Source organism: Aspergillus ambiguus (genome assembly GCF_047715705.1).
Source record: "Aspergillus ambiguus strain CBS 117.58 unplaced genomic scaffold BDV59scaffold_1, whole genome shotgun sequence".
Lineage (NCBI taxonomy): Eukaryota > Fungi > Ascomycota > Eurotiomycetes > Eurotiales > Aspergillaceae > Aspergillus > Aspergillus ambiguus.
In genome coordinates, this window is record NW_027395514.1 from 1,539,716 (window position 1) to 1,562,813 (window position 23,098).

Consider the following 23,098-nt stretch of genomic DNA (forward strand, 5'->3'; position numbering starts at 1 on the left):
GACACATAATTTCTCATATACCTGTGGCTTCCTGTAGCTAAGAAGATGTTATTTTGTAAAATATATGAAGTCAAAAATTGGTCTGACTGGCTTCTTAGTGATCACTTGATGGAATAACAATCTGCTACCGATTGGCATTTGAACTGAGAAACTGAGATCTTGGATAGGATTGTTGCTAAGCCAAACAATGTCCAACCATTTTTGTGATGCTATCGTGGATTTATGTTCGCTTTTTACAAATGCGCGTTGTATGGCTGTCCATGCAGCCGTGGCTAAGGGCAGTGATGAGATGATGTATCCTCATGTTTAAGCCGTTGCTTCATCTGCTGGCACTTCTCACTTTATAATAATTATGCACATTCGAAATGAGTTAGTGTGATTATGTGTCAGTGGGAATTCTCTCAATATCTTTTTCACTAGCCAGTGTCCTAGAATACCGAATGCCATTGGCATATGGGGTCACGTCGATCAAAATCCCACAAGAATCCGACCACCACCGCAGAACACGAGGCGATGGCTATACGCTCCCCACTTGCACTATCGAGCCCCTCTCTTATCACTGCGCAGTGAGATCTGATTACGCATGTCTTCCCCGCCGCCGCATTCCCCACTTGGGGCTCGCCTTTCCTGATTCATAGTGCTGTCGCACGACTCTCTTCTGCTCATATACCCGGCTGGTGATCGCGTGCGTTGAAACCCACTGGCCTGTCCAAGACAAGCACGAATAATGGCCACCAAGAGCGAGTGGAGCACGGTCACGCTTGGCAAAAAACCTCGGTCCAAAACAGGCAAGGGATCCACCGCCACCCTCTCTGTCTTCATTCACGGCCGAAGGATCATTGAGATGAACAATCTGGCTGACTCCCCCGTGCATAGGATGTCGCACGTGCAGAATCCGCAAGGTGAAATGCGACGAAGAGAAATTGCCTGTCGCGGGCCAAGCGGAACCCCAGTGTCGTCGCTGTGCCGTGGCCCAGATCCGCTGTGAATGGCACGGCGGACCAATTCCTCGGAGGAAACCTGTTGCCCCCAAGAAGAGCCAAGGCGCGGACGCGTATGATGGCACTCACTCCAAGACTTCCGCAAGCTCGTCGGCTATCTCCAATGGTCGCCACCAGAGACGGCGGAGTCTGTATGCCCAGACAACCTCGCTGGCCCTCGCCCCCCTGCAGCCTGCGCGGGCCCAAGATTTGCTGCAGGCTGCCAATTCCCTCTCCCTCTCCGGCGTGGACCGATATTGTATCGAGTATCTCCGCGATTCCGCCCTTGTCATCATCCTTGGGAAGCATTGGCCGTGGTCCACCCTATCCTATGCGTACCACCGGGTCGCTGTCCACGAGCCAATGCTGATGAGCATGATCTTGGCCAGTACGGCCAGCGAGATCCACCGCGCCCGCTGCCATGACAGTAGCGCCGCACATGCGCGGGCTGTCCCCGATGATTTGTCTGATGTTGACGGCCGCCGACACTATGGCCGGGCACTGGCCGGTCTTCGCGAGGCCCTCAAGCAGGATGTCAAATCGCCGGCCCGGATTGAGGCTATCTTCATCACGCTTTGGCTCATGGTAGATTACGAGAGTCGTTTCGGTAATGGAGTTTCCGCAATCAATATCCACATCCGCGGGATTGTAACGATCCTCCACAACCACATCGTGCCATTGCTGCAAAACAGACAGAGGGAGTTAACATCAGTTATCGGCAACAGGGAAATAGATGCCCACCCACACGGTGAAACTGCACCACGGCCACAGAGCTCACAACTGGAGGAGTTGAATGTCAAATCTCCGGGTCATTGTACACCGGCGCTGACCGGAAGCCCGCTCCGACGCACATCAGTGCCCCTCTTCCTCCTCTGGACGCTCTACTTCTTCACTCCCGGGGCGGTATTCCACGGACTCAATGGCCAAGCGCAATTGGAGTCTGACCTCTTCCGATTCTTCCTATGCGGAGAACCAGGGAAAACATCACTAACACTCCCAGAGCTATACAAGATCAGTCGTCAGTCCCCGTCGCGGTTCTGGGGCGAGGACTATCCCGCCACGGCGCAGCTAGACGACATGGAAAATCTGCCAGGACTGACACTGTACCATAGAAGCCACGTGGTGCAATTCAACATCACAGAGTTATTCAAGAAGAGTCACGCGAACAAGGAAGGCGCCGAAAGGAGAGTAGACATGCCCACAGATTCTTATCAGCATATTACCGCCGAGCTAGCCACCATCGCAGATGTAAGCCGAGAAATCAGATCCCAACACCAGATACGAATTCTTTTGCCAAGGAAGCGACCGGCATAATTAACGCAATCCTACAGGAATACGACACGCTGTTATCGTCTGCCCAGTCCGCTCCGTCCGTCGAGATTGTCCCCGGCCGCCGCGTGATGGAAACGATTCTGTGGTCAAGCATCACCTACTACAGCACAATTGTATACCTCTACCTGTGCTTTCCTGCCCCCGCGGTCAATGATAATAGCAAGGATCAACAGCACCATTCGCTGCTGTCACTCTCCACGGCGGTAACTCGGGTACTGGAACTCGCTTTAAAATTGCACCGGAGTCGGCCCCGACTAATGCTGCGTATCGTATGGCCGCTTTTTATCGCTGGCATCGCCACCCCGGATAAAATTTACCAAGACTGGGTGTCTATCAGGCTCCGGGAGCTCGCAAAGTACGGGCAGAACTACGCACGGGTGAGCAGTCGATTCGACGAGGTCATCCAGGGCGGGGAGATCTTTGTCCAGATGCATCCATCTGCGGCCGTGATTGAGCATTAGACATTAATAGCGATAATATGACGACCGACAAAGTATCACATGAACGATTCTGCCAGGGAACGACGCACATTAAGAATACCAAGAATAATCACAAGAATTATCATCCAGGATAACCCTGCTCGTTCAATGGAGACGTAACAGAGAGAACTTTCTAGAATCCTTCTAGATAGGCTCCCCGCACAACGGAAGGGGAAAGAGAAATAATACCCTTCCGCCCAGAGTAGGCTAAGAGGATGGAGGCTACCTTGGCATGGCTGGATGAGACCAGGGTGGACAGCCTGGATCCTTGTTGCTACCGTATCGATGTTGGATCAACCGTAGAATTTCCCGCTACGGTTGGGAATATGCCCAACGGGTAGGCATAGTGTACGCAGCAAGTCGTGCTTTACGATGCTGGTCTTGGCTAATACGTGGATTCAAGATTCTGTCAAGGCTTTTCATATCTATACACCTTGGGCATGAATGACTTGGAGCTTGGTGAATGCGTCAGGCAGGGAAAATGTAGGACCATTGTCGTAGTCGCGACTTTGTGTAAAGCGTTTGGTGCTGTTGGGACTCATACGGCGCAAGATTGCTGGCTTATCTTCCATGGATTCTGGCTGGGATTCCATGACCAAATATAGTTCCCCAACGCCCAGTCGGATGCAATTGCCCCGATTAGACAAATTCAGTCACCAAACGAACCAAGACACTCCCACACCAAAACTCGGATAGATTTTTGCATTTGGATAGCCCCGCCTGAGCCAAGGGCTAATGAAGCTAGCCATCATCTTGCATCTGTGGGGGTGATTTTGTGGTGGACATGGGGGGAAATGAAAGGGATATTTACCTGTCGCGGCGGGCATTCATGACGCAACATTGTCCGTGAATGAAGGCCTGTTCAAGGCAAGTAGCCATGTGCCGGAAGAGTTCCGGGCTGGGGAAGCAGGTCGATCTAATATCTACTAGGAAAGGTGGTCTGCGGGGGAGTTCAACACAACTTACCGCTACTATGTAATCGGACTCTGTATAACGCCCTAGGAAACTGTCCCGACCGGGGTTGTCTTTTCCACCCGGATGGCAACAAGGCAATCTGCACATGGAACCGCCATCGACCAAACATGGATACATGCCAAGTGCCGCTAGGGCCAGCCCTGTCTCCGCATTCTCCAGGGCCAAGAGTTAGCGCGGACCACGGATTAATTGAAACGGGAATAGTAGCAGCCCTACCAGGATTTCTGGGGTGTCATTGCGCTGGCCAGCAGGCGGAAATATCCTGTTACATTTATCCAGTCCATCATATTGGCCATTTGGGGAGTAAAGTGGAGCACATTGCCATCTCCGTCAACAACGAAGATGATGCCACATAATCCCCCCCTTCCGGTGATGCAGGCGTAGGAATGAAGGATGAGGGCTAGCGCGAGAACAAGTAGGATCCCCAGAGCTCCAGATGGAGTCTCAGGTGGAAATGCATGGAACTTTCGTCGATATGGCCGTGGATCCGAGCGTAACCCTCGACCATTTCATTAATCAGTATCCCCATCTGGGCACGGAGGGGTTCCAATACGAGAACGAGAGAATGAAAAGAGTCCAAGGAGGCAAACTAAGATCCCCCAGGGCCAATGGCGTCCATGGATCGGATAAGTCGGCTACCACAGACGCAACCTTCGCCCGACTCGGGATGATGATAAGCAGACACACGGTGGAGAAGGCCCAGATGAATGCATAACGCCGAGAACACCAAGAGACCAGGGCATCCGAGGCGGGAAACCATCCAAATGTCGCCAAGTCTCCCGCTGCACTTGGCATTCCGCCGCGATATAGCCAATCATTGCTATCGCCGAGCCTTAACCGAGTCGTGCGGAAGTCGTTGCATCATAGCCCTGCGAGGCGAAATGTTGTAGTTCCACGGTTGCTTCCCCGTCTTCTCGGAGGCAAATGGACCCTTGGGTCAGTCACGGTAAGTCAGATAATACTGGGCAAATCATCCATGCCAAGGTCTTGTCGTTCGTTCGCGTCATCTGTTGTGGACAGAGTTAAATAGTAGCGATTCCCCCCCGGATCTCTCCTCGTTTCTTTATAAAACGTAGGACTTTAGATCCAATTCTAAAAACAAAACAGCTTCCATCTAAACATATCCCCAAGTATCCTATCCTCCGTGCATGGACTCGCATTCTTTGGAGGATACAATCTACATGGAGCCACCCTAGGGACATACCTAGCCCATAGTAGATCATCACACACAACACATTGGAAGAACAAAAACAAAACACAACACAACAAACAGCTATGACGGACCAAGAGAAACAATCGCAACAGGTGCAGGACCGCACGGCGCAGCCGTTGTCCCAGCCAGCCCATTCTCTTGCCTACGAGGATGTCCTTCGGGAGCTGTCGGTCGACGGCGAGGAGGGCCTGACATCCGCAGAGGCAAAGAAGCGCTTGGAGTTGTATGGCAAAAATGAACTGGAAGGTGGAGAGGGTGTTTCGTTGGCCAAAATTGTGATTAGACAGATTGCAAATGCCATGATGCTGGTTCGTGACGTCCAGTACCGGATATGAATGACATGGCTAACGTATAATTTTTATCTTCGCAGGTCCTCATCATTGCTATGTGCGTCAGTCTCGGCATTCAGTCCTGGATCGAAGGAGGCGTTATCGGTGCCGTCATCCTCCTCAACATCGTGGTAGGTGTATACCAGGATTACGCCGCCGAGAAGACGATGGATTCCCTCCGTTCCCTGAGTTCCCCGACAGGTGTGGCCACCCGTGATGGGAAAACCAACACTATCCCGGCCCCCGAAATCGTCCCGGGAGATATGATAGAATTGAAAGTGGGAGACACTGTCCCCGCGGATTTGAGGTATGCTACCGCGACGTATATCCTGTCCATTCGGCCGTCAACTAACGAAACAACAGACTCGTAGATGCCATGAATTTCGAAACTGACGAGGCGCTTTTGACTGGAGAATCCCTCCCCGTACAAAAAGAGGTTGACAGTGTGTTCGACCAGGACACTGGACCCGGCGACCGCCTAAATATCGCCTACAGCTCCTCAACCGTGACGCGTGGCCGCGCTCGAGGAGTCGTCGTCGGCACCGGGATGCGCACTGAAATTGGCGCAATCGCCGCCGCTCTGCATGCCAGTGATTCGAAAAAGCGACAAGTCAAGCGAGGCCCGGAGGGAGAGACCAAGAAGCGCTGGTACGTCCAGGCGTGGACTTTGACCTGTACAGATGCGGTGGGCCGCTTCCTCGGTATCAATGTCGGAACTCCCTTGCAGCGCAAACTGTCGAAGCTCGCACTGGCTCTTTTCGGTATTGCAGTCGTCTTCGCGATCATCGTGATGGGCGCGAACTCGATGCGTGGCGATAGGGAAGTCATCATCTATGCGGTGGCAACTGGTCTTGCAATGATTCCTGCCTGTCTAGTCGTGGTGCTCACCATCACCATGGCCGTGGGAACGAAGCAGATGGTGCAGAGAAATGTCATTGTCCGGAAACTGGACTCCCTGGAAGCGCTCGGGGCTGTGACTAACATCTGTTCAGACAAAACGGGTACTCTCACCCAGGGCAGAATGGTTGCAAAGCGGGCGTGGATCCCGTCTATCGGCACATACTCGGTCGGCTCTTCCAATGATCCGTTAAACCCAGAGGAAGGTGACCTGAGTCTGCTCTCGGAGCCGCCGGTCAATGTGCATCGTGAGGCTCATGGGGATCCTGCGAACCCACAAGACCTGTTGAAGGATAACAAGGTGTTGGAAGACTATTTGAACGTTGCGGCGATGGCGAACCTCGCTCACGTTCACAAGGCCGAGCATGAATGGCAAGCCCGGGGCGAGCCGACTGATATTGCCATCCAGGTCTTTGCATCCCGGTTCAACTGGGGCCGTGACCGCTGGACCAAAGGCGAGAAGCCTATCTGGACACAGAAGGCAGAGTATCCGTTCGACTCAACTGTCAAGAAGATGTCTGTCATTTTCGCTAAAGAAGGCCAGGAGATGGTTTTTACCAAGGGTGCTGTCGAGCGTGTTATCGAGAGCTGCACTACCGTTACCTGGGCTGCTGGCTCTGACCCGATTTCTCTAGATGAGGAGAAAAAAGAGAAGATCCTCCAGAACATGGAAGCGCTCGCTAAGGAGGGTCTTCGTGTGCTCGCCCTCGCCTGCCGTCCGAACAAAGGTACGACTGATCATGAAAATGTGCCTGATCGTGATGAGATCGAGAAGGACCTCATCTTCTGTGGACTCATTGGACTGTACGATCCCCCTCGACCGGAGACCGCAGGTGCCATTGAAGAGTGCTATCGCGCCGGCATTTCCGTCCACATGGTCACGGGTGACCACCCTGGGACGGCGCGTGCGATTGCAGCCCAGGTTGGAATCATTCCTGCTGATATGCACAACCTGTCTAAAGAAGTTGCCGATGCTATGGTCATGACAGCGAGCCAATTCGACAAGCTCACCGAGGAAGAGATTGATGCGCTACCTACGTTGCCTTTGGTTATCGCCCGTTGCGCCCCGAACACCAAGGTTCGCATGATCGATGCACTTCATCGTCGTGGCCGCTACGCAGCAATGACTGGCGACGGCGTGAACGATTCACCGTCGTTGAAGCGCGCTGATGTCGGTATTGCGATGGGCCAGGCCGGTTCCGATGTCGCAAAGGATGCGTCAGAACTGGTCTTGATGGACGACAACTTTGCGTCCATTATCAACGGTATCGAGGAGGGCCGTCGTATTTTCGACAATATCCAGAAGTTTGTCCTGCACCTGTTGGCCGAAAACGTCGGTCTCGCCTTGACTCTTCTCGTTGGTCTTGCCTTCAAGGACAAGGACGGACAATCTGTCTTCCCCATTGCCCCCGTCGAGATCTTATGGATCATCATGATCACATCTGGCCTCCCTGACATGGGCCTGGGAATGGAAATCGCCGCCCCGGATATCATGGCACGCCCTCCACAGAGTGTAAGTACCTAACGATTGCCATACCCGCAGTCCTTGAGCAACAGCTAACTCGCCATAGAAACAAGGTATCTTCACCTGGGAAGTGGTGGTCGACACAGTTGTGTACGGTGTGTGGATGGCTGCACTGTGCCTTGCATCTTTCTCAGTGGTGCTCTTTGGCTTTGGTAACGGCGACCTTGCGCAGCGCTGCAACAGCGAGAATAGTGAAGAATGTCGGGAGGTATTCCGGGCGCGTGCAACGACTTTCGTCTGCATGACCTGGTTCGCGCTCTTCCTGGCCTGGGAGCAGATGAATATGCGCCGCAGCTTCTTCCGCATGCAGCCCGATTCGAAGCGCTATTTCACACAGTGGATGTTCGACGTCTGGCGCAACAAGTTCCTCTTCGTCGGTATCATGATCGGCTTCCTGACGACCTTCCCCATCTTGTATATTCCCGTCATCAACGACAAGGTGTTCCGCCATGTCGGCATCACGTGGGAGTGGGGTGTGGTTGGTGTCGAGGGGGTGCTGTTTATTGCCGGTGTCGAGCTGTGGAAGTGGTGCAAGCGGATTTTCTTCCGCCGGCGGGACGCTCGTGCGATTGCCTCTGGTGAGCCGGACCGTAATATGCCCAAGGACTTTAGTCGTTATACGACTATGAGCCGGACAGACACAACGGTTACTGGGGAGGCAAAGCGTGAGACGTCGATGGTTTAGACGGCATATAGCGAGGGCTACGCGCCCCAACATAGACTCACAGACTTGTCTGTCAAGCGGATTTGGCTGACAGAGGCCTGACTTGGAGACGGACTGGTATAGCCAGACCGTCAGGCAGGGAACTCACGCACCCATGTGATATTGGGCGCAATGGTCCGGGGACGTTGTGTGAAACGTCATATGTGGACATGATGTGAATTTCTGCGGCATTAATGAACATAGTTATAGACTTGCACATTATAACGTGAATCTATTAGACATGGCTTACCTTTTGCATAATATCGTGTAATGCCCTTGAGCATGGAGTGTATGGAGAACGGAGTCATGTGCTAGGAAAACTCCGTAGGAAATATGAGGCTTTGACCAAACTTGTAGGGAGAAGACAGTACGCAGTAGATCAGAGACATTTAAATACTTAAATGTCTTACCGCGGGGCCCACGTCTAGGCAGCAAGTTTGCTCAGATAGCATCGTTCCATCGTGGCATCTGGGTACTTAATGCCATAGCGTATGTTGCCGCCAAGGGCCCCCCAAGACTGGAGGGATTTTCTAGGACGAATCATTTCTCGCCAACTATAGGATTCACTGGATAGTATGTCTTCTTCTATTGGCCGGTTATATACCGCATACAATATTCGTTCTTGTTACCTCGAGAAGTCCCAAAGTACAATGTATTCTACGAAAGACGATAATCCAGCTCTTGTATTTTGCATCAAGTAATCCTATGAGCTAGCTGCGGCCGGCGCAGGGGATGCCTTTTGCTCGGCGGTCTTCATACCCGCCGTCGGGGCAACATCATCACTGTCCTTTTCGAAACTCCGCATGGGATAGAATCCCCACCGGTCGAACATGGCACGATCCTCATCCCAGCCGTTACAGTCCGTTGTAAGCATTTTCTCGCCCGTGAACACCGCATTCGCGCCCGCCATGAAGCAGGCGACCTGCTGCTCCTCCGACAACGAAATGCGCCCAGCAGCCAGACGGACGATAGTAGCAGGGAGGACAATGCGAGCTGTAGCGATGGTGCGGAGCAGCTTATCAAAGCCTATCATCTTGCGGTTGCCAAGGGGCGTTCCGGGGATAGGCACGAGAGCGTTAACGGGGAAGGACTCGGGGTGCGACGGAAGGGACGAAACGGTGTGGATGAGGCCGATGCGATCGGAGTCGGCCTCACCCAGGCCGAGAATACCACCGGAGCAGACGTTGATACCGGCGTCGCGGACGTGTGAGAGCGTTTTGAGACGCTCGTCGTACGACCGCGTAGTGATGATGCTGGGGTAGAACTCGCGGGAGGTGTCGAGGTTGTGATTGTAGGCCGTCAGGCCAGCGTCTTTCAATTCTTTGGCCTGGTTCTCGTCAATCATCCCAAGCGTCACGCAGACTTCCATACCCATCTCCCGCACACCGGAGACCATCTGCTTGACGTTTTTGAGACTCGTCTTGCGGCCGCGCATGTCCCGCCAGGCGGCGCCCATGCAGAACCGCGTGCTGCCGTTCGCCTTGGCGATGCGGGCGGCGTTGAGCACATCATCAACGGGGCTCATTTTCGTGGCTTTGAGGCCGGTATTGTACCGTGATGACTGGGAGCAGTAGGAGCAATCCTCGCTACAGCCGCCGGTCTTGATGTTCATCAATGTGCACATCTGGATGGCGGAGGGGTCGTGGAAGCGCCGGTGTACGGCGGCCTGGAATAAATTGGCGATGAGTAAATTGTTCCAGAGGTGAATTAGGAGACCGAGGTCGTATAGAACTTACTGCAGCGTAGGTGAGCTGATTCAACGGTGTCTCATAGATCTGCTGGACTTCGTCCCGCGACCAGGTAGTTCGCGGGGCTGTCGCAGCTGTGGCCTCCTGCAGAGCAGGCGGGATCTTGCTGACAATCGAGGCCGAGCTGGGAGAAGACTGAACTGTGCCATAGGATCTCCTCCAGATGGCCCTGGGCAGGCACCGTGGTAGAGGGAAGGCCATAGTGCTAGGGAGTCCAGAGGGGTTAAGCTGTGGATGGTGAGATTACACAGGAACGGCAGCGTCAGACACGCAGGAAATAACTTTAAAAATAAAATTAATAGTAATAAAAGCAAGTAAGTCCAGTAGCAACTCAAGGACCTCGGGAATCAAGACGGACGGGCGCTTGTTCACCGGAATGACAGTGAGCGCTGCTATTACTCATACTCATCCTACTGCGTGCTTGCAAAGTGGGGAGACACGGACCCCGCCGAAGTTAAAGCCCACGAAGAACCAGTTAGAAGGCCATTAATGGCTGTTATTATGAATTGAGGGGACAGGGCTACCTGTCTCCTGTGGGTTGTGCAGGGGGGTGTCGATATTGTTGTGAGAGGGTTGTTGGCCCCAACGGACAGTTCCAGTTCAACGGACATTTGCATGCTGGGAGGAACACCCACTCGGCCAGGGAGGACCGGTTCGCTGGAATGTATGGAAAAACACGGCTCGCTGGACGCTCTAGCCCCTGAATCTCCCGTAAATTGAATCCTCACGGGGTGGAAATGAATCTTTACTACAATGACCGTTAGTTCTGCAGCCACCTAGCCCAAGGCAGGGGCAAGCGCCAGACCGAGCTCCGGTGAACATGCACAACGCGTACGGAGTACGGAGCAGATAGTGGGCGATCCGGCGGGTGAGCGGCGTGGTCTCGTCATCGACTCCACTCGGCCCAAGGGAGCAAGACGATGGGGGAAAAGATATCCCACATTGACGGGGACTTGTATACCGAGGTTCTCGACATATCACTTGAGTCCCACGCAATTATCAACAGTAGACAGTCCCATTGGCCTTTACCGGAAATCAGAGTGGGATGCAGAATGTGAAAAAATCCGTTCCTGATTTAGTCTGGACTTTTCACCGACGATAACCTTAAACCGTCCCATTCATCTGCAGATCTGTCCATCACTGCTAAATTTACGGATCACTTTCGTCCGCACCCTGATTTGCTTCCGTGGTTTGTTTCCTCATGGACTTTTCTCATTTATTCTGCCCAATAATTTTTTTTCCTCCGTTATAGACTTCCCTATCGACAGGGTGACTCACAGATCCACTATCCTACCAACCCGGCCCGCAGTCTTTCCTCAATCACCCGCAGTGCCTCGGGCCTCGATGTGACACTTGACATCAGGTAGAGCACATTTCCGAGCACCCGAGAATGCACGTTGAAGCCTGGTCCACCCGTGAGTAGGATCTCCTGAAGGCCTTTCGCTGCTGTCGAAGTGTAGCCTAGTAGTGGAGCCATCACATGTTAGCTGCAATCCCAGGGCGAGAGGGAAACGGTAGGCTGGAATAAGGAGCATCAGAGCTTACCTCCCCCATGAACATCCCGCAGGGCAATACTCAACACCGTCCCAATTGCAAATATTCCCTCCACGCCAGGGGCGTAAGACAGGTCCCGCACCAGATCATGCGACCAGACACTCCAAACCTCGGGGGAGTCCCCGCACCGGGAGACCTCGCTGGCCATAGCGGGAGACGACTGCTGCCAATCCCGACGGTAGGCGTTCCAGGCCCCACGACGCTCCATCTGCATCATCGTGCGCAGAGAATCCACCGCCACCTGGCACCCAACCGCATGGGCGGTGTAGCTGTGTCCATGCAGGAGGGCGTCGCTCTTCTCCGGACTGGAGAACGCGTCGAAGATCTCGTTGCTGGCCATTGTGGTGCATAGGGGCACCAAACCCCCGGTGAGCAGCTTGGCGTTGACGACAATATCGCTGTCAACGTCCAGGAACGATGCTGAAGATCGGCGGCCTAACCGGTACAGACCGGTGAAGACCTCGTCGAAAACAACCGGTAGGCCTGACCACGAACCTTCTCCGCGGTAGCCCGCGTTAGCGTGGAAGAGCTCTGGATTCCCGCGGACGACGTCGACGAGACACCGCTGGAACAGCGGATCACTAAAAGATTTTCCCGTCAGCGACACACTCTATTCGCAATCTCCGATCGCCATTCAGGAGCACAAACCAGAAAAGCATTCCCCCGGCCCCCAAAATGATTGGCTCCATAATAAGAGATCCAAATTTCATTCCCTTCTCTTGAACCAAACTCCCAACGGTGCGCCGGATATAATCTTTGTAGCGTTTCCCGGCGGCCGATCGTATCCGCTCGTCCACGTCAAAGACAGAGTGCAGTGTAGGGAATTGAAGATCTGCACCTAGTTCTCCATCGAGTTCTGCTGGCATTTGGACTTTCCATACTCCTTGGGACATCTTCACCTGAGGGAAATCGAACCAGTAACCCCGGCCACGGTACCATTCGACCTTCTTGTTGTACGTAGACGGCTCAGAGCAGTCCATCACACCGATCGTATCGCCATGATAGCTGCCCTTCAGACCAAGGATACTGATTTGCTCCTTGCTGGCATCCCACCCGTACCGGTCACATGCAGCCCGTAGGCCCATCTTCACAGCAACCTCCATGCCGGTGCTTCCATTGTCGGTGTAGAACACTTTCCCCAGTCGTGGGTTGCCGATGTCCCTGAGGAGAGTTTCTGCGAGCGAGAGTGCCGGCTCGTGGATATTGCCTGGGAACATGACATGTCCGTAACGGCCTGCGGCATACGCAGCAGACAACGCCAGCTCGGGGTTCCCGTGACCCAGCCCTTGAGTCCACCAAGAGGCTGACCCATCAAACGTCGCCTGTAATTTACCACCGGCATGTGTCTGAAAATAATCATCGTAGGCGGAGTCAATCGGGGTTATATCCTTGGGTGCCATGCCGTGGTGCTGCGTGAAGGGATACCAGATTGTTTCGTGGGCCCGGCGTGGCATGGTCTCGAGACGCTCGATCCGGCTGGCATTCTTCGCAGAAAGCTCCTCCAGTAATCCTACAACGTCTACCCCCTGTGCAACACGGTGATAGTAGTCGGCCATTGCGTCTTCGTCTCGCGCGGCGGCATCTGCATCATGGGATGGAGGCCGTAAAGGTGGGGTCGGCAATGGGAGCAGTGGGATGCTTTTCTTCTGGAAATAGCCGCGCAGATATTCATGGTTCTTGTAGTAGTCATCACGAAAGAGCAGGACAGAGTGGACATCGTAGCCCCTCAGCAATAGCGATTCATACGCGGAGACTGACGACGAGATGCCTCCAAGGCGTGAGTCAGCAACGAGGACAACGGGCAGACGCAGTGGCCGGTACAGGTCTGCTTGGGAGTTGCCGTTAGGTCCTGGCGAATGGACACCACCAGCGGTTTCTACCAGGGCGAAATTAACCCCGTTGTTTGCCCAGTTGGACAGGGTTGAGTGGACTGATGCGATGATATCATCGTCACGGGGAACCTGCAAGTGTCAGTATCCTTGTCAAGAATAATGACGTGAAACAAAGAGCTACAACATTGGTCATACCTTGAAGTTTTGGGCAGCAATATGTGGACTAACGGGCTCATCGAACTGGTATAGACATTTTGTTATTGTGCCAGAAGCGTAGCGCTGGATATGACTGTCGGATTGTTAAACAGATATATACAGAGAAAGCAGGACCAGCGGTGTACATACCGGTCATCTGCATCATCCAATGGTCCAGTTGAGACTGGTTTCAGGAATGCAGCATTTCCTTGGGCTTTCTGACGTTGGACGGCATTGCAGAGAACAGTGGATACTATAGTCTTACCCACATCGGTGTTGGCGCCGTACACTTGATGCGCACGTAGAGTACGCCAAAGCGCAGCTCCTACTGGGGGCATGATTCTTCAGGGGGTTGTCCGCAAGAAGTGAGCAGTGTAGGGGTGTTTACATAGCAGTCGAGGAGGAGTCCAGCAGGTGGAGTGATGACGGTCCCTCAATTGGGAAGATGCCGCGGCACACCGAGCGATGCCTGAGGCTCCAACGACCGCCCCATACCTATTTGTAACAGTACATTTTTACACAAAGTAATTATTTCTCTCTGGCGTTCCTGGAATTTAGATGTTGGGACACGTCGATCATCTACGCACCTTGAATTCCGCAAACAGCAAGCAGTATTGTGGTAAAACTCTTTGATGGACTGACGGGAGGGATAGTGCAGAGTATGTCTATGATCTAACAATGCTAATATTGTAATTACTCGAGACATTATTTCTTTATACACGAGCAGCCACATTTTCGACACCAGTTCCATTGAAAACACCGCGGTATATCGGTATGACTGTATCCGTCGAGATGCCCATAGAAAGCCCCAGCGGCCGAGTGTGCCAGACGGAATGTGAATTAATCAACTTCTACATAGCTATAATCGGAATACAGTCGACTTGGAGCAATTTCTTGTGGTAACCAATTTCCCTGCTCTCAGACTCTAAACTCGTCCTCCCGCCAAATCCTCCAGGCAAACTTGTTGAACCCATCGGTTCCTGACTGGGTCCATCCGTTTCAACACACGCTAACGCCCTCGGAGCGCCACAATCTGCCGGCGCCAATTTCAGCTCCACCTGGGATGATTTTCTTTCTTTGTGAAATGACCGGGCTCCACGCCCCGGTGTGCTGGGATCCAAATGGGCCCTCTCCGCGCCCTAGAAGACCCGAGGCGATGCCGGTTCCTGGTTTACTCCCTCAATGCCTAGAATTACTACTTAGGTGGTACTTCTGGGGTAATATTTCGTCAATCACGGAGTGAACCCAAAGGGGACATTGAATACCATAATTCCCGCGCGTCATTGGGAACAATGGATAAGCCATCGTCGTTACGTGAGTCTTTGCGTCACGCTCTCCGCCGACGAGAGGCCAAATCATCGCGGAGAAGGCTGACAGTTCTGCCTGCCTTGTCGGTCGACTTCTCATCCAACGATTTTTTGTCTCTATCTACCTCGCCTGCGTATCGTGCCCGGTTTCTAGAGCACCTCCACGACGCGCCACCACTGCACCCGTTCGCTAGTGGCGGTTCACGGCTGCTGGATGGTAACTCCGCCTTCGCGGAGGATCTAGAGGCCTTCATTGCTGGGTTCCACAATGCTGCTAGCGGTTTATTGTTCAACTCCGGCTTCGACGCCAATGTCGGTGTTCTGTCGTGTATTCCGCAACCAGGCGATGTCATCGTATACGATGAGCTGGTCCATGCGAGCGCCCGCGAGGGTATGCGGCTATCGCGGGCGGGAACCCGAATCTCCTTCTCGCATAGCTCGGCACAGAGTTTGGCAGAAGTGCTGGAAGCTCAAATCGAGGCTGACTCGATGGTTCGGGATGGCTCCCGCAATGTGTTCGTTGTCGTTGAGTCGGTTTACAGCATGGATGGAGATGTGGCTCCGCTCCGGGAGTTCGTGGACGCCGTGGACCGATTGCTGCCACTGGGCAATGGATATTTCATCGTCGATGAAGCTCATGCGACGGGATCATTTGGTCCCCGGGGCGCCGGAATAGTCCAAGAACTGGGCCTGGAAGACCGTATGTTCATCCGCGTACATACGTTCGGGAAGGCGCTTGCTAGTCATGGAGGTGCGTTGATCAACTCCCAGGGATTGGGATCAATTGCAAATACGCTAACCTATCCCAGCGATTGTTCTTTGCTGCTCTGATACCCGGGATTATCTTGTTAATTATGCCCGTAGTTTGATATACACAACAGCTCTGGGATTCCCGTTCCTTGCCTCCATCCGCACAGCATATGAGATGCTGTCCGAGGGTGAAACGCAGCCGGTATGTAGCACATTATTCGTTCCACAGGGATCAATTCTGCTGACACTATATCAGCTGCAAGAGAAACTCCAATTTCTCGTTTCTTATCTTCGTAAGCGGTTGAGTGAGTTAGACACATCCGACTCGACACTATTCGAAGTCGATCATTTTCCAAACTCCCCAATTTTCTCTCTGCGCAGTTCGATCCCACGAAAACTTGCGGAGACTTGCCAGCGAGAAGGCTTTGTTGTTCGTGCTATTATGGCGCCTACTGTTCCCATGGGAAAAGAAAGGGTTCGAGTATGTTTGCATGCAGGGAATACGACGGACGACATTGATGGCCTGGTAGGGACAATCCAGCGGTGGTTGAATGGGACAACTGATAAGAAAGATGCTCGATTATAACATGAGTCTCAAGTATGATAGTGAGACAAATTAATCATTTGCATCATTATTCGCATTGCCCCTTTCATAATAAGATCGTCGAGTCCTCGGTGGCGGTGCATTTTGATGATTTCGGCAGAGGGAAACCTCATTCTCATGAATACGTGGAGCAAACTAAGTTAGAGAAACAGAGGAAATTAATCGCGCCATTCTGTAGAACAATTTCCCTTCGCAACGACAGAGCAATACTAATAAACCCAGAACCGTCGACATGTCGGACATGTCGGGTACGCCGCCTCCTTGAATGTTCCCAGCCAGGAATTGATGCAGTAGCGATGGTAGTTCGTTCCACAATGCCCTTGGCACCATACCCACTCTCTATGGTTGTATTTAAACCCACGTTGCCAGGATGGAATCATATCCGTATTCCAGGTGGGATCAGTGGGACCTACCTTCTCGCGGAAAGAAAGAAGGCAAATTGCACACTCTCCCTGAACAGGTCTTGGCTCTCTGAGCCTCGCCGTGGAGTATTTCGAAGTTTTTTGCGATTTGGGTGTGGTCTGTTGCGTTTGGTTTGTTGCATCCTGAGCCTGAACCTGCGCTGGGGCCTGAGTATATGGCACTACGTTAGGTGAGTTGCTGCTTTCTGTGTGAGATGAACGGCTTCGGAGTTGTGCCTCAGGTCGCTGTCTGCGAGATTGCATCAGTGTGTGGTGCTGTGGGTGAACATCAGAATTAAGCGTCTGATATTGTGCCCGGGAGTGAGGTTGTGCCTGCATATTATTTGTTCGTCAGCACGACGGAAGCAGATAAGTTATAGTCTAATTTGTGACATCATAAAGCACATCAAAAGGAATAATCGTAGATGTTATCACAGTGGTTCCTGTACCTGTTCTTCCTGCCCAGTTCCTCCAGTCTCATGTAGAACGGTATAGCTTTGGGTCGGTATTGAAGAAGATCGTAGAGCATATCGCGGATTCTGTTCTCTGAACGCCTCCACTTTTAGTTTCCATTGTACTAACAGTGCATCTACACGCGACTGGTGATCTCTCTGGCACAGTAATAACTGGGCCAGGACTCGGAGAAGATAATCAACTGGTAGGCCATCGTGAAGCAGTTTTGTGCCATTGTCTAGAAGCTTGATCGCCATGTCACGATTGTCACGCCCGACGACATTCTGACAGCGGCGATTGTATGAAAGACACGCACCATGACATGCGCTTTCCTCGCCAGGGAAGACTTCTAGGATCCTTCCGAGATTAGGCCGCAATTCAGATGTCATATCCTCTGAGCATCGGGCTATTAGTGATTAATCCTCCACGAGATAGTCAATAATAAGGTACGGCAAGGAGAGTAAGTTGAGGGTAATAAGAGACATCGTCTGGTTAAGGGCGCCTTCAAGAGGGATGGTGTTTTAACTGTTTGATGCAGAAGGTAGGTGGAGGAGAATTCCCTGCGAATGGACGTGCATCGAGCGATACGTTCAAGGTAAAACATACCAACAATGGAATTGCGGAATGGCCGCGGAACGACTATTTCGTCATTGCGAAGTCATGGATGCTTTTTAAGGAAAGTACATCAGTACCTCCCTGGCTTGGAAACTTCCTAAGCCGAGCTCGCTCAGGAAGACAAGGCGTATATGTGCGTCTCAGCCCCTTCTATATGTCGTAATACGCACTATTGCCTACAAGGAATATCAATGTATACACTTTCTAGCATAGAGCCAAGGTGTTGAGCCACAATGACATCTTCGGAGTACATAATTCGCTGAGAGAAGCTTCCCCTCATTTTGCTTCTGCACCGTCATCCTCCGCTCTAGCACATCCAACAACATCTCAGACAAATTAATCAAGACCACAATGCAAGAATTTCTTATCGTTGGTGGAGGAATATTTGGGGTTAGCACTGCCTACCATCTGGCTCTTCGCGTTTCGGACCCCTCTCGCATTACTCTTTTGGACCGGTTTCCCGCTCCCAGTGTCCTGGCAGCCTCTACAGATATCAACAAAATTATCCGAGCAGATTATTCGAATCCTCTTTATATGACACTCGGTTTGGAGGCCATAGACGCTTGGAAAAATCTTCCGTTCTTCAAAGAAGCAGGGGTCTATCATCAAACTGGATGGGTCTCAATGAATGAGAAACATAACGACACCCCACATCGCATCCGAAAGAATTATCATGACAATAATATGAACAATGCCATTACTGAGATGACCGAGCAAGATGTGCGCATCGGCTGGAATGGATTTCTTCGCCATGCGGATTGTCGCCCTTTTAGCTCGTATTATTTCAATCCCTTGGCAGGATGGGCAAATGCCGGCGATGCATTAGCCGTACTTACCCAAGAAGCCATCAAGCTCGGTGTTAATTATCAAATCGGTGAAGCATCCCACATCCTCCTGGGAGATGACGGGGTCAATGGGTTAGAGACCAGAGATGGCCGGGTGTTCCATGCGGACAAAGTTCTTCTGGCTACAGGAGCATGGACAAGTCAATTGATGTCCTCACTGGAAGACGAAATGAGCCTGGACGAGGATGATCGTGTGGAAAGACAAATCTCCGCTGCTGGGGTCTGTGTAGCCCACTTCAACCTGTCAGAACCCGAAGGTAAAGCGTATTCTGACCTACCGGTTATCGTATACGGGGGACAAGGTGAGCGGGATAGTAGCTCAATCAATTAAGAATACTGACAGAATAACAGGAGAGATAATACCTCCCACGAAGGCTGGAATACTTAAGTTCACCTTTTCCACCTCATTCAAGAACACCATTCGCACACCATACGGCCATGCAATATCTGCACCAGCCGACGATCAATCCGCGTCCCCTCCCAAGCTCCAAGAGGATGCAATATCAAAAATCAAGCATCGCCTGCCGCAAATCTTAGAAAATGACCGCAAACCGGACTATTATCGCATATGCTGGGATTCGATCTCTCCGAGCCAACACCCTCTAATAACACGGCACCCGGACGACCGTGTCCCAAATCTGTATCTAGCGGTTGGAGGGTCTTTCCATTGCTACAAATTTCTGCCCACTATTGGTAAATACGTAACCAACGTGCTTCTCGGCATCAGTAACGGGAACGAGAAAGACCAGGCATGGGGATGGAAGGATGTCCATGAAACACGTGGCGTTCATGAAAGCTTACGACCAACGAAAGAATGGCGTGATTTTATTTGAAATGCGGTAGGCGGCAGCCTACGCCATTTCCTTGCGCGTTGGCTGTCATGATGAGGTCTCAAACCCCCTTGGTATACTTTAACTGTAATAGGAATGAAATACCTTCTCCCGAGATCGAAGATACAAGTCTTCCTGTTACCTTTGTTGAATGTATCTAAATCGTACCTTCACCCAGGCCGCGTGTTTCATGGACAACAAAGGACTTAGAATCCCAAGAAACGATAAACCTGCGACCAAGTTAGTGGCCGATGCGACTCCCGGGATTTCAAATATGGGGTGAGCCGCGTGTAGAATACAACAGGAGGTTGAACGAAGGTAGTCATCGCTGATAATAGACTAGCCGCATAGGTGCCGTGTGTGTCAATAGGAAAATTGTTCAACTCCATGATGATGGTATTGAAGGCACACCCAATAACTCCTGCCTCCCGGGTAACAACTAATAAAATCATAATATAAAATCACCTAGTCAGGGATTTACCTGTGGCAATAACTGGTAACAGCCATGGCCATTGTGGAGCTACTGTGTATGCAAACCAAAACAACCCTTCGCTGGAGAGGAATACTGCACTAAGCATCATCGGCGGAAGAGGGGCTTCAGGAACAAGATCATTGTAGTTATTATTTACCGCTCGTGCATATCGAGGCAAATCAACAACAGTGGCTCCCACAGAATGTAGCACAGCGACAACGAAAGACAGGAGGGGTAATGTTGATTCTACTAAGCACCGTTGGCGATTTTCACGGAAGATCATCCGAAAGACCCCAATGATAAGAAATAACAGGCTGTATTTAAACGATGCGTAGAATGTAATGTAGATCAGCAAGGGCGCAGTAGCCAACATACTATGGTGAGTGTCAGTAACTGAGCAAGAAATCTTCATATCCATTTCGTTATGTTCCTGTATATGCCAGAGTCTAGTGTCTCTTGTCTCCTCGTGCATTTGACGTGCCTTTCTTTCCAGGTTTTGCCAAAGACCCACCCAAATACTGGGCTTTCCTATAGCCTTCGAAAGATAATACAGTAAATCTCCCATGTAGGCGCGCGGCCATAAGGACAATTTCCCGCTGTAGTCAAAAGATAAAGCTAGCCAATTCTGTGCACCTATCAATTGTGCATAGAATATAGCTATTAAATACTTGTACTGAAGATCCGTCCCCCATATGAAGTTGCCTATATAAGAACATGTGGACTCATCATCAAATGATAATATAAGTTATAATATTCAATCATTATAATTATATATCAATGATAAAGTTATGTGTTGGCCAAATTATGTATATATCTATACTTGTACGGGATTCGATATGAGCAATTATCTCGTTCATACGAATAGTCCGGTGAGCCCCTTTAGTTGCCTATATAGGAGGTTTACTGTGTGTCTATACCCACTATGATGTGTGTTATGGTTGTCCGCCTTTAGTTTCGCATTACTTTTTTCAGCGAGATAATACGAAGGGAAGATGATACGTTTATCTGTAATTGACGGTGTGAGGCCGTTCACTTGTCTTTGTTATTTCACCCGACGCAGGCGTGCAACCCATCGATTCAGTTATGCTTATTTTTAGACAGCCCACTATCGTCCTTGAATTATCCATAGTAAATCAGTAAGCGTAATATAGCGTGGACTCGTCATCCGATTGCCGAATCTTGCGATTCGTGCGGATAAGCCATATCTTCATGATCCACGCGCTAGTGGCACACGCAGCACTGAAAGCAGCACTAGATGACATGGCAATTGTGTACCGTGGTTCGTCCGAGCTTGGCCACAGGTACTGTGTACAATACAGTCATTATATGCCTCCACATATGTTAGGGCAGAGTGGTCACTTACCGGAGTCCAAATAAAAGACACATTAGCTATCGTATTGACAATCGCCAACGCTGAAGCCTTTTTCTCCTTTGTCTGCCCACATGTACTGGACACCCATCCAAGGATAATACTGTTCACCGCGTATGTGCCGATTGAAAAGACAATCATGGCGAAGTATCGCGCCCCTGTGTTTAGCGTCGCACATCCAAGGACGAATCCGGCTATAGCAATTGCCTTTGCGATAGTGATATGCCATGTCCGCTCGTTGTAGCGTCCAGAGCTCCACGACCAAAAGACGGATATTATTCCGGCGATCAGGTAAGGCGGACAGGTAAGGACAAGGGTGATGGTGGTGTTGAAGCCAAGGGTTTCCACAGCTGTCGGGAAGAAATTCTTGAATCCGTTAGCTGCGAGATGCATATGCTGCATGAAGGCAAATAGCCAAAGCCGAGGATCGCGGGCGGCTTCTTTCAGCCCACTTAATGTGCTAGTTTGATGACGAGCACCGACTGTGTCGGCAACGATCCGTGAGTGTGCCAACGCCCGCTCTTCTGGGGTCAGCCATCGGGTTTCCCGCGGGTCATCTGGAAGGGTGAAGATCGAAAATACAGCGATCACGAAAGTAACTGCCCCCTGAAGGATGAAGAGCCACTGCCACCCGCTTATTCCGCGCAGATTGTCCATTCCATTGAATATTCCAGCGGCAATGAGCCCAGCGAAGGCGGTCGCCAGAATATTGCCAGTATATAGAACAGAAATGCGGGTGGCAATTTCCTTCCTGGTATAGAAGATAGAGAGCATGTAGAGGGCGCCTATTGATATTAGGGGCTACCAGCTCCTTCCTGGTGTCCGGGAACATACCTGGGTAATATGGGGCCTCTGTACAGTGTCAGTGTGTCTTTGCATCCATACAGAACTGCAGGTGTCAACAAGGATGGTCATACCGGTGACACCCAGAAAGAATCTTGTAAGTAACAATCCCTTAAAGTCCTTCGCTAAGGCAGTAAGGGAACTAACCACAGCCCACAGGGCCATGAACCCAGCCATGTACCACGATGGCCTGACTCTTGTCAAGATCATATCTATAATATATGAGTTCCCGCCCAGATGTACAGGATAGAGCGCCTCTTACTGCTGGGGACCTGTCCCAAAAGGTATCCGACAAACAAGATAGAAACACAGGTTTGATATTCGGATGAAGAAAGATTGAGATCCTCCTCAAGATTGTTCAGGCGAGCCAAAGCAATGGCATTACGGTCAAGATAGTTTAACCAATACATTAGCCATAGCGTCGGCATAATCCAAATGTCAAGTTTTCGAACAAGACGAATCTCGAGAGGGTCTGTCTTTTTCTGGGCGCCAGAGTAGTCGGGCCGACTCTTGGTGGCATATTTCTCACCCTCAGATGTGATAGTGTTTTCACGATGTAAGGTGGTCACCTTTTCTTCCCTACTTAAATCGTTCTTGGTCGATTTGTCAGATGTATCCATGCTGTAGGTTCTTCTTAAAGTAGGAGTGTAGATAGAACCCGAGTAGAAGGAAAAGATGAATTTGGTCTCTGCAGGCAGTCAACAGCCCCGGGGGAGGGCTTTATACCCCCACCATTTCCAATTTAGTGTCAACAGCGGCTAAGTTTACATCTCCTGACGCACCCCGCAAACATACTCCATGTTCCATAATGTAGAAAGCTGGGGATATGCGGGGATGATGGGTCCGG

The 23,098-nt window shown here is 51.3% G+C and overlaps 7 protein-coding genes across 7 annotated transcripts; 4 read left to right on the forward strand and 3 right to left on the reverse strand.

Moving 5' to 3' along the window:
• Nucleotides 1-727: 727 nt before the first annotated feature.
• Nucleotides 728-3,002, forward strand: BDV59DRAFT_206936 (uncharacterized protein; the record flags this gene model as incomplete). The annotated part of the gene is made up of 3 exons (XM_073694894.1): nucleotides 728-788; nucleotides 877-2,228; nucleotides 2,312-3,002. 3 exons carry the CDS (start codon nucleotides 728-730, stop codon nucleotides 2,771-2,773), a joined length of 1,875 nt encoding a protein of 624 aa, XP_073553427.1. The 3' UTR covers nucleotides 2,774-3,002.
• A 1,668-nt stretch (nucleotides 3,003-4,670) lies between these two features.
• BDV59DRAFT_206944 (uncharacterized protein) lies at nucleotides 4,671-8,862 on the forward strand. Its single transcript, XM_073694895.1, has 4 exons — nucleotides 4,671-5,287; nucleotides 5,350-5,615; nucleotides 5,672-7,718; nucleotides 7,777-8,862. Exons 1-4 carry the CDS (start codon nucleotides 5,042-5,044, stop codon nucleotides 8,413-8,415), a joined length of 3,198 nt encoding a protein of 1,065 aa, XP_073553428.1. The 5' UTR covers nucleotides 4,671-5,041; the 3' UTR covers nucleotides 8,416-8,862.
• A 165-nt stretch (nucleotides 8,863-9,027) lies between these two features.
• On the reverse strand, nucleotides 9,028-10,549 carry BDV59DRAFT_167311 (biotin synthase). Its single transcript, XM_073687878.1, has 2 exons — nucleotides 10,170-10,549; nucleotides 9,028-10,099 (listed from the first exon to the last, which is right to left on the reverse strand). The coding sequence occupies exons 1-2, from the start codon at nucleotides 10,380-10,382 to the stop codon at nucleotides 9,137-9,139; spliced, it is 1,176 nt and encodes a 391-aa protein (XP_073553429.1). The 5' UTR covers nucleotides 10,383-10,549; the 3' UTR covers nucleotides 9,028-9,136.
• Nucleotides 10,550-11,163: 614 nt separating this feature from the next.
• Nucleotides 11,164-14,152, reverse strand: bioDA (adenosylmethionine-8-amino-7-oxononanoate aminotransferase). Its single transcript, XM_073697005.1, has 5 exons — nucleotides 13,913-14,152; nucleotides 13,763-13,856; nucleotides 12,384-13,696; nucleotides 11,727-12,316; nucleotides 11,164-11,642 (listed from the first exon to the last, which is right to left on the reverse strand). The coding sequence occupies exons 1-5, from the start codon at nucleotides 14,098-14,100 to the stop codon at nucleotides 11,467-11,469; spliced, it is 2,361 nt and encodes a 786-aa protein (XP_073553430.1). The 5' UTR covers nucleotides 14,101-14,152; the 3' UTR covers nucleotides 11,164-11,466.
• A 661-nt stretch (nucleotides 14,153-14,813) lies between these two features.
• Nucleotides 14,814-16,604, forward strand: BDV59DRAFT_167318 (aminotransferase class I/II-fold pyridoxal phosphate-dependent enzyme). Its single transcript, XM_073687879.1, has 3 exons — nucleotides 14,814-15,820; nucleotides 15,879-16,021; nucleotides 16,076-16,604. The coding sequence occupies exons 1-3, from the start codon at nucleotides 15,055-15,057 to the stop codon at nucleotides 16,403-16,405; spliced, it is 1,239 nt and encodes a 412-aa protein (XP_073553431.1). The 5' UTR covers nucleotides 14,814-15,054; the 3' UTR covers nucleotides 16,406-16,604.
• Nucleotides 16,605-18,186: 1,582 nt separating this feature from the next.
• On the forward strand, nucleotides 18,187-19,691 carry BDV59DRAFT_167319 (NAD(P)/FAD-dependent oxidoreductase). The gene is made up of 2 exons (XM_073687880.1): nucleotides 18,187-19,039; nucleotides 19,089-19,691. The coding sequence occupies exons 1-2, from the start codon at nucleotides 18,244-18,246 to the stop codon at nucleotides 19,568-19,570; spliced, it is 1,278 nt and encodes a 425-aa protein (XP_073553432.1). The 5' UTR covers nucleotides 18,187-18,243; the 3' UTR covers nucleotides 19,571-19,691.
• A 1,481-nt stretch (nucleotides 19,692-21,172) lies between these two features.
• Nucleotides 21,173-22,883, reverse strand: BDV59DRAFT_206947 (putative MFS transporter; the record flags this gene model as incomplete). The annotated part of the gene is made up of 4 exons (XM_073694896.1): nucleotides 22,514-22,883; nucleotides 22,326-22,463; nucleotides 21,403-22,193; nucleotides 21,173-21,343 (listed from the first exon to the last, which is right to left on the reverse strand). The coding sequence occupies exons 1-4, from the start codon at nucleotides 22,869-22,871 to the stop codon at nucleotides 21,173-21,175; spliced, it is 1,458 nt and encodes a 485-aa protein (XP_073553433.1). The 5' UTR covers nucleotides 22,872-22,883.
• Nucleotides 22,884-23,098: the final 215 nt, after the last annotated feature.

What these genes read in the sequence shown, in the direction of transcription:
- bioDA (XM_073697005.1), bottom strand. Translation starts at nt 14,100, where the DNA reads ATGCCCCCAGTAGGAGCTGCGCTTTGGCGTACTCTACGTGCGCATCAA. An exon ending in GCCGGGGGAATGCTTTTCTG is followed by an intron (nt 12,317 to 12,383) that starts GTTTGTGCTCCT and finishes AAAATCTTTTAG; the next exon opens with TGATCCGCTGTTCCAGCGGT. An exon ending in GCGGGATGTTCATGGGGGAG is followed by an intron (nt 11,643 to 11,726) that starts GTAAGCTCTGAT and finishes CTCCACTACTAG; the next exon opens with GCTACACTTCGACAGCAGCG.
- BDV59DRAFT_167311 (XM_073687878.1), bottom strand. Translation starts at nt 10,382, where the DNA reads ATGGCCTTCCCTCTACCACGGTGCCTGCCCAGGGCCATCTGGAGGAGA. An exon ending in ATCAGCTCACCTACGCTGCA is followed by an intron (nt 10,100 to 10,169) that starts GTAAGTTCTATA and finishes AATTTATTCCAG; the next exon opens with GCCGCCGTACACCGGCGCTT.
- BDV59DRAFT_167318 (XM_073687879.1), top strand. Translation starts at nt 15,055, where the DNA reads ATGGATAAGCCATCGTCGTTACGTGAGTCTTTGCGTCACGCTCTCCGC. An exon ending in GGCGCTTGCTAGTCATGGAG is followed by an intron (nt 15,821 to 15,878) that starts GTGCGTTGATCA and finishes AACCTATCCCAG; the next exon opens with CGATTGTTCTTTGCTGCTCT. An exon ending in CCGAGGGTGAAACGCAGCCG is followed by an intron (nt 16,022 to 16,075) that starts GTATGTAGCACA and finishes ACACTATATCAG; the next exon opens with CTGCAAGAGAAACTCCAATT.
- BDV59DRAFT_167319 (XM_073687880.1), top strand. Translation starts at nt 18,244, where the DNA reads ATGCAAGAATTTCTTATCGTTGGTGGAGGAATATTTGGGGTTAGCACT. An exon ending in TATCGTATACGGGGGACAAG is followed by an intron (nt 19,040 to 19,088) that starts GTGAGCGGGATA and finishes ACAGAATAACAG; the next exon opens with GAGAGATAATACCTCCCACG.
- BDV59DRAFT_206944 (XM_073694895.1), top strand. Translation starts at nt 5,042, where the DNA reads ATGACGGACCAAGAGAAACAATCGCAACAGGTGCAGGACCGCACGGCG. An exon ending in ACTGTCCCCGCGGATTTGAG is followed by an intron (nt 5,616 to 5,671) that starts GTATGCTACCGC and finishes ACGAAACAACAG; the next exon opens with ACTCGTAGATGCCATGAATT. An exon ending in TGGCACGCCCTCCACAGAGT is followed by an intron (nt 7,719 to 7,776) that starts GTAAGTACCTAA and finishes AACTCGCCATAG; the next exon opens with AAACAAGGTATCTTCACCTG.